Source organism: Diabrotica undecimpunctata, chromosome 4, assembly GCF_040954645.1.
Source record: "Diabrotica undecimpunctata isolate CICGRU chromosome 4, icDiaUnde3, whole genome shotgun sequence".
Classification (NCBI taxonomy): Eukaryota; Metazoa; Arthropoda; class Insecta; order Coleoptera; family Chrysomelidae; genus Diabrotica; species Diabrotica undecimpunctata.
In genome coordinates, this window is record NC_092806.1 from 162,020,323 (window position 1) to 162,033,094 (window position 12,772).

The window sequence follows — 12,772 nt, forward strand, 5'->3', positions numbered from 1 at the left end:
AATTACGCTTCTTCTAGATGTTCGAAGGGAAATCTAGAAGAACAGCATTTTTTGTTATCACGTCATTGACATAAACTATGTTCAAGTCTTTATACAACTTTTGGTACGTCACGTACCAGGATCTTATATTGGAATCTACGACGGGTAATGGTAATACAGGATTTGCTGGTACAATCCCAAATTTCTCAAAGTGATTTGATGATTAATTTGGGATTATAATTAGATAATCACTTCGACTCACGTCAAATTGTGAGGTTATATAGTCCAGAAGATTGACGAATATACAGAATCCTTGACAATAAAAAATATGCTGTTATGTCATTTGTTTGATTTGTTAGGTATGTCAGATATACTTATATGTCATAATATAGCAGAAAATAGTATTCAAGATAAATTCGTATTGCATAGACTGTATTTGGTTTATTTGTCAGCGGGACATCTCCCCCTATATGCAATATTATATTGTTTCCCATTAAATCAAAAACAATAAAATGAAATTCGTCCAAATTCCATTTATATAGGTAATGTAGTCCAAACTCTTTTCTGGGTTAGCAAAATATATAACTGTTTATTAACCTATTATTGCATTGCCAAAGTGCTGTATTCTAAGAAGATCAACAATATTTCATGTCCTAAATATCAAGCAATAAAAGACAAATTATATATTGTCGTAGGACATAAATTTTTGAAAAAAATAACGACAACAGACATTTATTATATTTATATAAACTTCCATACTATATACATGTCAAAAAATAAAATTATATTAAACAAAAACACTATTTCCTTTCAGATTTTTTTCATCGTCACTTCCACCCTCATTTTTTCAACAGCTTTAATAATATTTTCCAACAGCTTTTGGCAATCTTCCTGTAGCGGTATAAATTCTTCGTTTACCTTTATTCCTAGATGTACCTTGTTTCCGTAAGTAAATAAGCCCAAACCGATGGCTAAAAAACAATTATTGTCACTATTTTTACAAGAATATCTTCAATTATTTATTTTAAGATGAGTATAAACAACGAGAAGCAGAAGAACTGGGTGTGGAACAGAATAATCGGGAGTATTCTATCTATTTATTGGCGTGATATTTCTTCTGATCACTCAGAATGGAGGTGACCCGTGTCGTCAAAATAGCTACAAGACAAGAAGAAGCCACTTATAGAAGTCGAATATTGACACGATACGAGACGGGAAAATATAAAACATTCAGTTATTAGCATTCAGTCAAGAGGAAATATTTAAATTGTATTCCTACAAAACCATCTTTACCAAAGATACCATTCTACATCTGGAACACTATACGAAACCAGATATAAACAATTAATGGGGCAATTTGAAAACATATAAAGAACATCTAGACAGGCAAGAAAATGAAAATAAGAAGTGGGAAAGAATGACAATGAAATCAACAAAAAAAAAAGATAAATTCTTTGTTATGGTATATAAATTTCGTGACTTTTGACTTTTTAACTATAGTCAGAGCATGTTGCATTCACTATGACATTACATTTGCTGTGGGCTAAGATCAGCAGGTCATCCCAATAGACCAGAAGATGACGTTTATCGTTGCTCAGTCAAGATATTAGCTCATACATGACAAGCAAGGTTTGCCAGGTTTGCGTAAAAAACATACACTGATGAGTCTCCATGCTTTTGTATTTACCCCAGTTCAAAGCTAGCCTGTAAAATTATAAAATTTTTTACACAAGGTCATTTTTCTTCTGTAAAAGTACTGGATAAATTCCATGGTGATTTGTACGGCTCAAATATGTACCAATTTTGTTCACAGAACCTTAAAACCATAAGTTATAGCCTCCAGTGCAGTGCCGCCACGTGTCTAGCGGTAAAAGTTATGTTTAAGGCTCAGAAAAATGCTCCCTGGAAAGTTTTTTCAGAGTTTATTCATCGTTATGAGAACGTGTATTCACTTGAGTTATTTTAAAATGAGAGTATACTATTTTGAGGGTTTTTGCAAATAACTTTATGTTACTCTCTCGCAATATATTCTCCACGATTCTTCTTTATTTAGTTAGAGTACTTCTATGATCAGTTGTTCTCATGTCAACATCTTCCCCACTGTATGCGGTCATGTGTTACATGTACTGCCTCAGTATACAGTTTGTTGAGAAGCTTTTACGTAGTGTTTACACATCGCTGTGAAAATCTGCCATGAAAATATCGGGATATTCTGCTCTTTCTGATGTTTTTTACATTAAGAATTTGTTCTCTAGTACCTCTGCCCTTTACATAGCCTGCTCAGGTACTATTTGCCAATTTATGAAGTTTTCTAGAAGACTTTGCAGGATATAGAGGGTCACCTTACTGGCATGTTATATATATAATATATACAACTATTTATTAGACCTTTTTGATGTAGAGGTATGATTATGGACTTTCTTCAATCTTCAGGCCAGACGCCTGTGTAATTTTATTACACAATTAATGTAATATTCTCACTCCACATACCGTAAGATTCCTCAAGATATTAGCAGTAACAAAATCATAGCTTTCTGCTTTGTTTAACTTGAAATATTGTAGTCTTTTCAGACTAAATTCTACCTCGGGAAAAAGTATGTTAGGTTTAGATTCAAAAACAGTCTGATGTGTACCTGTAGAAGGAGAGTGGAAAGAAAAGGCTTGACGTTCAGGTGCATATCTGATCCGTATCGGCATATAGAGACTTTTGATACGTCCAAACATCTATAACCTTATCCAAATCCCTCTGTACATTGCCTTAATCATCTTTGTTACACCAAGATTTCTGCTTGAATTTATGTATAAGAGAAGTCTGACTTTATCGAAGAGTTCTTTGCAGATTTTCTCTATATGTTTCTTCTTGTCTCGTCTACAAACAGCGTGAATAGCTCTAGATAGCTGTCGGTACTGGGAATGCCTAAGAGGGTTCTTAATTCCAGCAATTTTGAGTTTTTACGTTCTTCAACGAGGTTAAAAGTATCTGCAGAATCCACATTTTTTTTGGTCCGGTTGAGTCTTCATAAGACTGTGAGTTGAAATCAGCCAAGATCTGTATTAAGGTATTTGTAAAAGATAGCCAAATTTTTTCGGAATCATGAGTGCCGATGGTTCGTAAAATTTTTCCAATCTTTCATTACATTGGCTTTTAAATTGTTGTGTATCTTTTATTTGTGATATCCTCTTGTTGCGAACCCTAGCACACGCTTTGAATTTTTTGCTTTAGTGTTGCAAAAAGGAGTTGTGATCAAAGCTGCAATCGATCTTATTTCGGTGTCGTCCATTAGGTGAAATCCAACTGTACGTTCATCTAGGATGGTGTTTATACATAGAGTTCAATATTGCCAAATCATTGCCAATGCAGAACTGGATAAGGTAGTCTTCATTGGAATTACGTTCACCTATTCCATATCTATCCACAACGTTTCGAAAATATTCATCCATAATAACATCGATTTTTGAATTCAAATCGTCCATGATAATAGCGATTTGTTTATTTGGGCAGTTCTAATTTACGCAGTTGGAATAACTGTTTTCAGAAGAGTAACAATGGGCAAATGTTCACATCTGATATATTTAATGCTTGGATATTCACAATTTTATAAGGAAAATAAATATTTTCTGTACGATGGAGACGAAGCAGAAATTTAAAAAAAAAACGGAAAATGTCTTATCTTGAAAAAATATTCAGACACGAAATATCTAACTTACTTTTACTAATAATGAAAGGAAAAATAGAAGGAAGGCATGGTTCTGGTAGTTGACAAATAACCTGGTTACATAACATCAAGGATTGAATAGGATCAGACCTCCAAACTGTAATAAGAAAAACAGGGAGCAAAGATGAATCTTCATTAGAGACGGCACCCAAAGAAGAAAGAAGGCGCTGAGGTCTTCTTTGTATTGCTTTATTTCATATAAATATAGTTCTATTTCTTATGTAACTTACCCAGTTCATCCCTGTTTAGTGTAAAAAAGTAGGTACATATCATCTAATTCGACGCCACCAAACACACTAATTTTATCAATAGGTGGAAGATTGCTGATTACTATAGTTGAAAATTTCACCGGCAGTAAAAACATTCGTATGCTGGGTGGAAAATATCCTAATAAGTGTGTATAAAGGAAATGTCTGATCTAAAATGAAGAAAATGTTATTGTAAATTCGTTTTTTCGAAACAAAACCATTTTTTCAATGTTAATGACACTTTGAACGCTGAAATGATAATAACACAATACTTAAAATCGCTGAGTACAATTTTTTGAAAGAACGAGAAGAGTAAGTTCTGGTTTTGATGATAAATGTTGCATTAGGACGCCAATGGTAGTGAGAATGAGATATTCCATTTGTAAATAACTTATTTAAAAAAACTGACGTGATAGAAAACTAACACTTATTTAACTCAAAATATATAATAAGTTGATTAAGTTACTTACGGCAAACTGCACAGATATTTCTGGATTTCTGGTAAATTCCTTTACTGAGTTTAATCTAGTTACCATAGAGTCCGATTTGACATCTACGGGTAATGGTAGTGCAACAATACCGAATCGGTTTTTCATTTGCGGTATTCCATTTACATTCAAATTATCCAAATCTGTTAGAGATACCAAGAATGTTCCGAGGTTAATAGGAATGGCCATTTTTTTCTAAAAATAAAAAATGTATTAATATTGCTATTCGAGAATATGCTCTTACTCCCTCTAAGGACAGACAATTTACGTCGGATATCTATGGTATATGAAGGATTACACTTTGGAGAGACTCTTTCAGGGTTATTGAGCTCTAGGTTACTTATGCTGTAGCGTCTCCAACAAATTTTGTGAATCCTCTGGATATTGCTCAAATCGGTACCAATACAGTTCAGCATCCCTGCTTTATGAGACACTCGGGTTGATACAAAATACAAATTCCAACTCGGAAAAAAACCGAATCGTCTTTTAAAACTTTACCACTGTAGTAGTTAGCGTATAGAGGTGCCATCTACTTTGGTGACAATAAACAAACAATTTAATAATATCGTTTTCTGTCCTCTGGGCTATATGATATGTGTAAAAGATCAAATGTTTTAGCAAAAGCTGCTATCCCTTTGTTGAATTGAATGGTCAAATATATGGCCTAGGAGGACAAATTCGTTAAACTTCCCGTGTTCGAATCGGTATCAATAGAGTGTTATGACTTATTTCAGGATCCTTGCTTCAGCATCAGACACTCGGGCTGATACAAATTCAAACTCGGAAAGTCCAACGAATATCCCCTAAATCTTTACCACTGCCGCTCAGTAGGTAAGCTTTTAGCAGCATTTGCTAAAAGATTTAATCTTTATATATACAGTAGACTCCCTCTATAACGAGAACTGAAATTATAGACTAATTACCTCGTTATAAGCCGATCTCGTTATATCAGACAATAATAATACTGTGCATACATATGAATCTGTAGTTTTCTAAAACATTAACTTCCTATAGTGAAGCCATTCGGAGAAATATAAGATGCTAATAAATATTGTTTGAATGGCGTTTTTGAAAAAAAGTTATTTACTTTTATTGTCAATGAAATATATTAAAACATAAAAGAGTTGTTTACTTTTATTATCAATGATATACGTCAAAACAAAAAATCTGTAATTATATTTTTTTCCAACTACATAATGTATAAAGCGTATTTTCAAGGATAACATAAACTATTGCTTCTGCAATTTTAAGAACTCTGTCATTTTTAACTGCTTTCCAGTATCATTCTATCATATTTTCTAAAGATGTGAAACAGTTGTATTTATTCATTGTAAAGAAGTTTATTGCGGGCTGCAGTTAAGTTTATTGAGGGGCTGTTTGAAAAGGTATTTATTTATAGCCACGACCCGATCAAAACCGTAAAAACACGTTTTTGGATCTTATTTTCTCTCGTTATAACCAAATTTGTCTCGCTATAGAGGGTTATAGTTCAATAGAAATTTCACGGGACATCTAATGTATCCCGTTATAAGCGAAACCTCGTAATAACCGTGTTCGTTATAGAGGGAGTATACTGTATATATCGTCACTTTCGATATGTTCCTCTTTGTTCCTTGAGTCATGAGGGTTAGCGGTGGTCACATTTTCGACATCAAAAAGAATAAACATCGTATAGTTTGAAAGTTTTGTTAAAACAGCTTCAACAGCTTTTTGGGTTTTGTTTTTAAGTATCTATTGCCATATTCCAATGAAGGACTGCTGGAAATTTTTCTGTTCATACCTACTTTATAAAGGGTCATGTTGCTACATATTTCTGTCATATACTCTCTGGTTTGAATCGGTTACTATATATAAAAATGAATGATATACTATCTATAAAAAACTCGTATTCCAACTTGAAAGCTTAATTTGATCTGAAATAATCAAAAAACAACTTACATTTTTGAAGTGATCGTAGAAGGCTTTCGAAGTAGCTGTCATGAGAACTTCAGAAAACGTACAGCCCTTAATTTCTCTCCTTATAGTAGACACCTTTTCGATAACACCATCTTCAACTTTTATAGCAAATCGATTTTTACCAGTACACGGTTTGTTACACCATAGAGTCTCGTTCTTGGTAATTTTGTAGCCCTCGACCACCATAAGTCCGGGTATAATAAAAAAGAAGTAAAGATTTTGGAAAAATTGAAGGACGCAATTTTTGGATTTAATATTTTTGGACATCGTTTTAAGAAAATTGTCGAATGTGTCGCTGGTACCTAGAAGTCTGCAAAGTAGATTCATTCCTGATAAACCATCGCCGATAGCGTGGTGTAATCTGGTAAAAAGAATCACTTGGCCTTTTTTGAAACCGTTGTTTACTTTCCACTCGTCACTGGCTTTAATCACAACCATCTCCCACAGGTACTTGTTCAGTGGTAAAGGCTCATTACTGTAATCGTATGCTAACTGGTTTATGTTGGTCCATCCTCTTTCCTGGACATCAAGTAAACTCACATGATTCTTGGCAACAGCCTCTTCGGATAGAAGATAATTGTAACCCATCGTACTGTTCAATGACGTGAACAAATTTTTAATTTGCTTCGAATTCTGGACAAGCTTCGTATCGACGCAGTTAACAATTTTTTTAGCCATGTCTTCTGCTGTCAGATCTGAATTTAGAATCAAGAAATGAATTGAACAGTTGTCTGTGTCTTTACCAACACAATAATAAGTATCTGAATGATTTAGTTCTACTAGACGATTGCCGTATTTATATCGTAGCATCACGAATATTATTTGTTTAAAGATGAAGAATACTAAAATAAATAGTAGATAAAATGGCAAAACCGGTATTGATGCCACAAGGTATGCCACTGTCATTTTGGTCACTTTTGCAAATGATAAAATCTGAAAGAAAAAATAAATTTTATTAAATTACATATATATATATATATATATATATATATATATATATATATATATATATATATATATATATGTATATATATACTTAATAATATACTTATACTTAAAAATCAAAGTACACCTCAAATACTGCAAACAAAAGTGTTTAATTCCTCTTTCCACCTCTACTTACATATGGAACTCAAACCTGGCTAAAATAAACATGGAAAAGATCAGAAAAACTCAGAGAGCTATGGAACGACAGATGCTGGGTATCTCACTCAACGACCATAAAACCAATGAAGACATTCATAATAGAATAAAAGTAAAAGATGCTTTCGAACAGGCAGCTAAACTGAAATGGAAATGGGCTGGACATAACGACCGTCTCAAGGATGGCCGATGGAATAAAGAAATCGGGAATTGGCGGCCATATGAAGCCAAAAGACCACCAGGAAGACCACAAATGCGCTGTGGAGCGACGATATTTAAAGAACTACAGGACCAATGTGGAAACTTCTTACATACAACAGAGATGAATGGCGAAAATTAGGAGAGGCCTATATTCGGCATTCCGAATAGAGAGAAGGGCATTATATATATATATATATATATATATATATATATATATATATATATATATATATATATATATATATATAGAAATCTTTGTGTATTAGAAATAATGAATATTGTTTTAAAAATTCTTTATTCTTAGATAAAAAAAAATTATAATTTTTTATGATATCGTTGGAAAAATCTTTTATTTTGCTGAGGCATAAAGGAACCGTACAAATGGTACAAGTCCATCCAGTACTGATTTGCTGTGCTTTTGTACTACATCAGGCACACTTGGTTCTTGTTGTCGTATAACCTTCTTTGTCGTTTATTTATTGGTACCCCACTACTTTCTTCCGAATTAGCTGCAGTTAATTCCACATATTTCTCCGCCAATAATCCATCTATTACTCTTCTTCAAAAGTCTTTTAGAGGCATTTTTTGTAGACAGCGTATCTTATGTAATATGAAGGCGTTTACAACAGAACAGTCTAGAAAATGGAAAAAAATTCTCATCCACCATTTTTTGTTTTTCTTATCCAACTCGAATGAAGACTTCATTTGGTCAAACCTGTCTACAAAAATCATGTTAAGATTATAATCAACCAAAGCCGTAGTACATGGAACAGACATTTTCGATCCATCTTTTTGCCTTGTTTGTACAGCAGTTGGCTGGGTGGGATCGTGAAAATTAGAAAGAATATGAACAGACCTCCTATATTTCCATTTAATATAAGTTATTTCATCACTACTTGCAAGATGTGCTCACCCTGCTTTAGTTGCTTATCTTCACGTAATTTTGGCAAATGCTTTCTGTTTGACATAATTGTTCCACATGAATAAAATCCGAGGTCTTTTGGTTTTATTTGTAAGTCATAGGAATTAAAGAAATTATCAAAGAATAAAACATGGTTTTTTTGCTTCAAGTTCTCTGTCAACCTATATAACTACTTTTTCGCCCGAAAGAGTGTTCTACATAGTCTGTTTTGCCTGTATAAACATCAAAATTATATAAATAGCCATTTTTATCAGCGAGTGTCCAAATCTTGTAGCCCCTTTGTATTGGTTTTTCGGGCATTCCGCACTGTGTTCGTTATACAGTGCGGAAAGAGGAGTTTTCGAAATCCCTGAGAATTGGAAGAACTATTCTTAAAGTGTGGTACCAAAGTGATTATTCAATATTTAAAGGCAAGAAACTATTTATACAAAATTTGGTTGTTGTACTATTTCATGGAAGTTAATATTTTTTTTCGCTAATAGCCATATATTCTAATGCGAGTTTCTAAAATAAAAAAAACATCCTCAATGATGGAAAATTTATAACTAGACTTCGGCAAATATGCAAATAAAAATGTAGAAAATATGCGCATAAATATGCACGTGTTTACCCGAAAATATGCAAATATTTTACAAAATATGCATACAAATAAATAAAAAAATCGTAAAATAGTAACAATTTTATTTAAAAAAAAAGTGTACATAACTAAATATTTCCTACTATTCATTAAGATTTACATTTATTTTAAGTAACTACATCATTTTTAAGTATGAATAAACTTATTTAGAATTATGGTAACAATAAATGACCAAGTGGTGTTCAAAATTTTCTAACAAAAACTTGTGGCTTCTGTCTGAGTACATATATTTATATATGGAAAAACTTCGTTCAACATCAACTGATGTAACGGGAGCATTTTTCAAACTAACCAAAACATTTGGTTCTAAATTAATTGTTTCCGAAATATTTCCAGCTAGAACACTGAATACTTCAGAAAGAATATGGTAACCTTTATTTTTTTCCATAGTAGCTTCAAATTTTTTTAAAATATCTTTTCCAATATTACCTCTAACGTTCCGACAACACGACGCAAATTCTTTTATTAATGCTGTACTTTCGAACAATGACAGTTTTGGTGATTCTAACTGAGTAATTGTTTTTTGAACAAAACTAAAATTTGATTTTATAAATGAAAGTTCTTGTTGAAGCAAGTTACTCTGAAAAGTTTGTTTAGAATCCAAAAGAGATTGGGAACTTGGGAACGTTAACATGTGTTAACGTATCAATTATGTTCTTTATTTTAACAAAATGATCTGCATAAAAATTAGCTGCTTCTAACCATGTTCCCCATCGCGTTAAAATAGGTTGTGGTGGAAGAGGAATGTTAGGTAGCATTTCTTTATAAAGTTGAATTCTTATAGGAGATTTAAGAAATACTTTTTTGACACTGGATATCATGGTATTTACAAGAGGAAACTTTTTTCGTATTTCCTCTGCAACTCTGTTTAATCCATGCGCTACACAAGTAACATGTATTAAATCTGGGAAAAATATTTTTAAATTTTGTCCTGCTTTCACCATATAAGGAGCAGCATCCGATAAAATAAGCAGTAATTTATTAGAAGGAATAGTTGTCGGAAGAAAAAAAGTTGCTAATGTTTCTTGTATAAAACGCGAAATTGTTAAAGCATTTGTTTTCTCAAGTTGCTGGCATGAAATAAGATGAGATTTTGGTAAGGTATCTTCTTTAAGAACACCAATCAATAAATGAGCAATATACTTTCCTGAGGAATCAGTGGTTTCGTCTACAGATATGTAAAAATAATTATCTGCAATTTCTTCCTTAATATTAATTAACACCGACGAGTATAGCCCGTTCACATTATTTCTTCTTAGAGACCGATCACTTGGAACATTAAGTTTGCAATATTTTTTTAGAAACGAACTAAAATTTACATTTGCTAATTTTGAAAGCGGTATGTTTGCAGACACTAATGCGCGACACAAGTCTCCATTAAAAGTTTCTTGCTCATCTAATTTTTTTGAAGTAGATTGAAAACATTTAGCCATTGAAGTTTGATGTTTTCCTCCTATTTTTCCTTTTTTTGCAATGTGTGAAGCAGTTCTCACATGTTGGTCTATCTGAAATTTCTTCTCACATGCTATCTATAAATAAAAATAAAAACCTTTATTTTAACCCAACCTTTAAAATATAAAAATATACAAGGTGTTTTTGGTTAATCAAATAACTGGTTTGGAAAAAAAACACTCGCTAAGTGTTTTAAATGCAGTATTAATCCACAAATTAGTTTTTGTTACTAACCATTAGTACATCATATAACTTATTTTAAAATTCAACAAAAGTTTTTTTTTTGGTAATTCAACTACAATAAAAATAATTGTGTTTTAGAATAGCTGACTTCATAAAAAAAAGTAAAGGTGAAAAATTTTTCTAAATACACACCATTGTATTGTACCATGGACAATTTTTTCTCACTAAAGGAAGCTATTTTTCATTTAAAAACAACCTACGAGTACTAAATTTCAAGTAAATACGTTTATTGGTTTTAAAGTTATTGTTGTTATTAACTAAAAGAATTTAATTTTTTTTAATTTTAATACCCTGTATCTCGAAAAGTAAATAAGTTTGACCCCTCATTAATTATATCGTTTTGTTCAATTTTTCGAGAAGTATCTACAGTCAAACGTTGTAAGTGTCATTTGGAAACACCCTGTATGTATGAAATATTAGATATTTAATAGAAAATATTAGATACTTACAATTTTGCCACAGACTGAACAGTAGATTTTTCCCATATCCATAGACAGCTCTTTATAAGGTTTAATCCAAGTTGAAGCACTGGTTGTTTTAGGCATTATAAAATCACAATCTTCCTTTTTGTTACGCACAACGAGTGTTTACGCTTTGAATATCAAAACAAAAATGATTTACAAATCTGAGCATCAAATTAGAAATGTTTAGGTACCTAATTCAATAAACTGGGAGATTTTGGAAAATCCCTAAATTAGGAACAAAACTATTAGCCGTTTACCTGCTGTTAAGATACAATAAATTGTAGATAGATTTGGGGATTAGATCATAAAATGCAAATGAGCGAACCCTTAGCGATTATCCAATAACTGAATGCCTCAGTGACCGAGACTTTCTAAGAATGTTGAGGGCTACTTAAATTGATCTTCTTTGAAATTGTAAATGTTTTGTACCTGTAGAGATTACGTACTTAGATCATTTCTTGATTAAAATGACTACAAAATTTTATACAAGAATTGAAATAAATTGGTATGTTTAAAAATTTTCAAATACAGTATAAAAATCTGAACTTTTATGCACTTTATGCAAACTTTTATACAAATATGCCAAAATATGAAATATTTGCATAAAATATGCACAATATGCAAAATATGCAATATGCATATTTGCCGAAGTCTATTTATAACATACTATCTGAACTAATCTGAGGGATTAAAATCTTGTAGTGAGTTAGCTGTATACCAGTGTGTTCAATAACGATTCTGTTTAACATCAAACAACAAGATAGCAAACTGAAAACATGAACTTGAAGAAGGTGATTCCCAAATTTAAATGCAAAAATTTACAAACACGTGATGGAAATAAATGTGAAGGAAAATAGACCAAAAATAAAATTATTTTTATATATAAGCTATAAATACAATATTACAGTAGGAAAATTTAAAAGCTTTCATGCGAATAAAAACTAAAACCATTTATGACAAATGACGCAATTTCTTTGTTCAAAATGTACTTAAATGTTTTAAATAATATAAAAAGCTACTTACCGATGAAAACTTCATTCATCATTTCCAAAATGTTTTTTGTTGAGTATGTCAAGGCTCTGTTTTATTATCCAATGTTTGTCGGCATTTTCCTGTTGATTAGAATCGAATTTCTGGATAACTTATCAGATCTTCATTCGTAACATGAAATAATCACGAAGCGGGAAGTTAAAGTGTTATGTCGATTCCTTTAGTTGTAAATATTGTTAGTTTTACTATTGTACATTTATGTAAATAAATAAGTCGCTCTTTCTCTCCCTTCATTTGCGTTTCCATATTGTTTATAGTATATTTCCCTCCAGA

The 12,772-nt window shown here is 31.9% G+C and overlaps 1 protein-coding gene across 1 annotated transcript; it reads right to left on the bottom strand.

Moving 5' to 3' along the window:
• Nucleotides 1-695: 695 nt before the first annotated feature.
• Nucleotides 696-12,569, bottom strand: LOC140438552 (uncharacterized). Its single transcript, XM_072528210.1, has 5 exons — nt 12,473-12,569; nt 6,370-7,320; nt 4,414-4,626; nt 3,926-4,113; nt 696-950 (listed from the first exon to the last, which is right to left on the bottom strand). The coding sequence occupies exons 1-4, from the start codon at nt 12,485-12,487 to the stop codon at nt 3,931-3,933; spliced, it is 1,362 nt and encodes a 453-aa protein (XP_072384311.1). The 5' UTR covers nt 12,488-12,569; the 3' UTR covers nt 696-950; nt 3,926-3,930.
• Between the last annotated feature and the right edge of the window lie 203 nt (nt 12,570-12,772).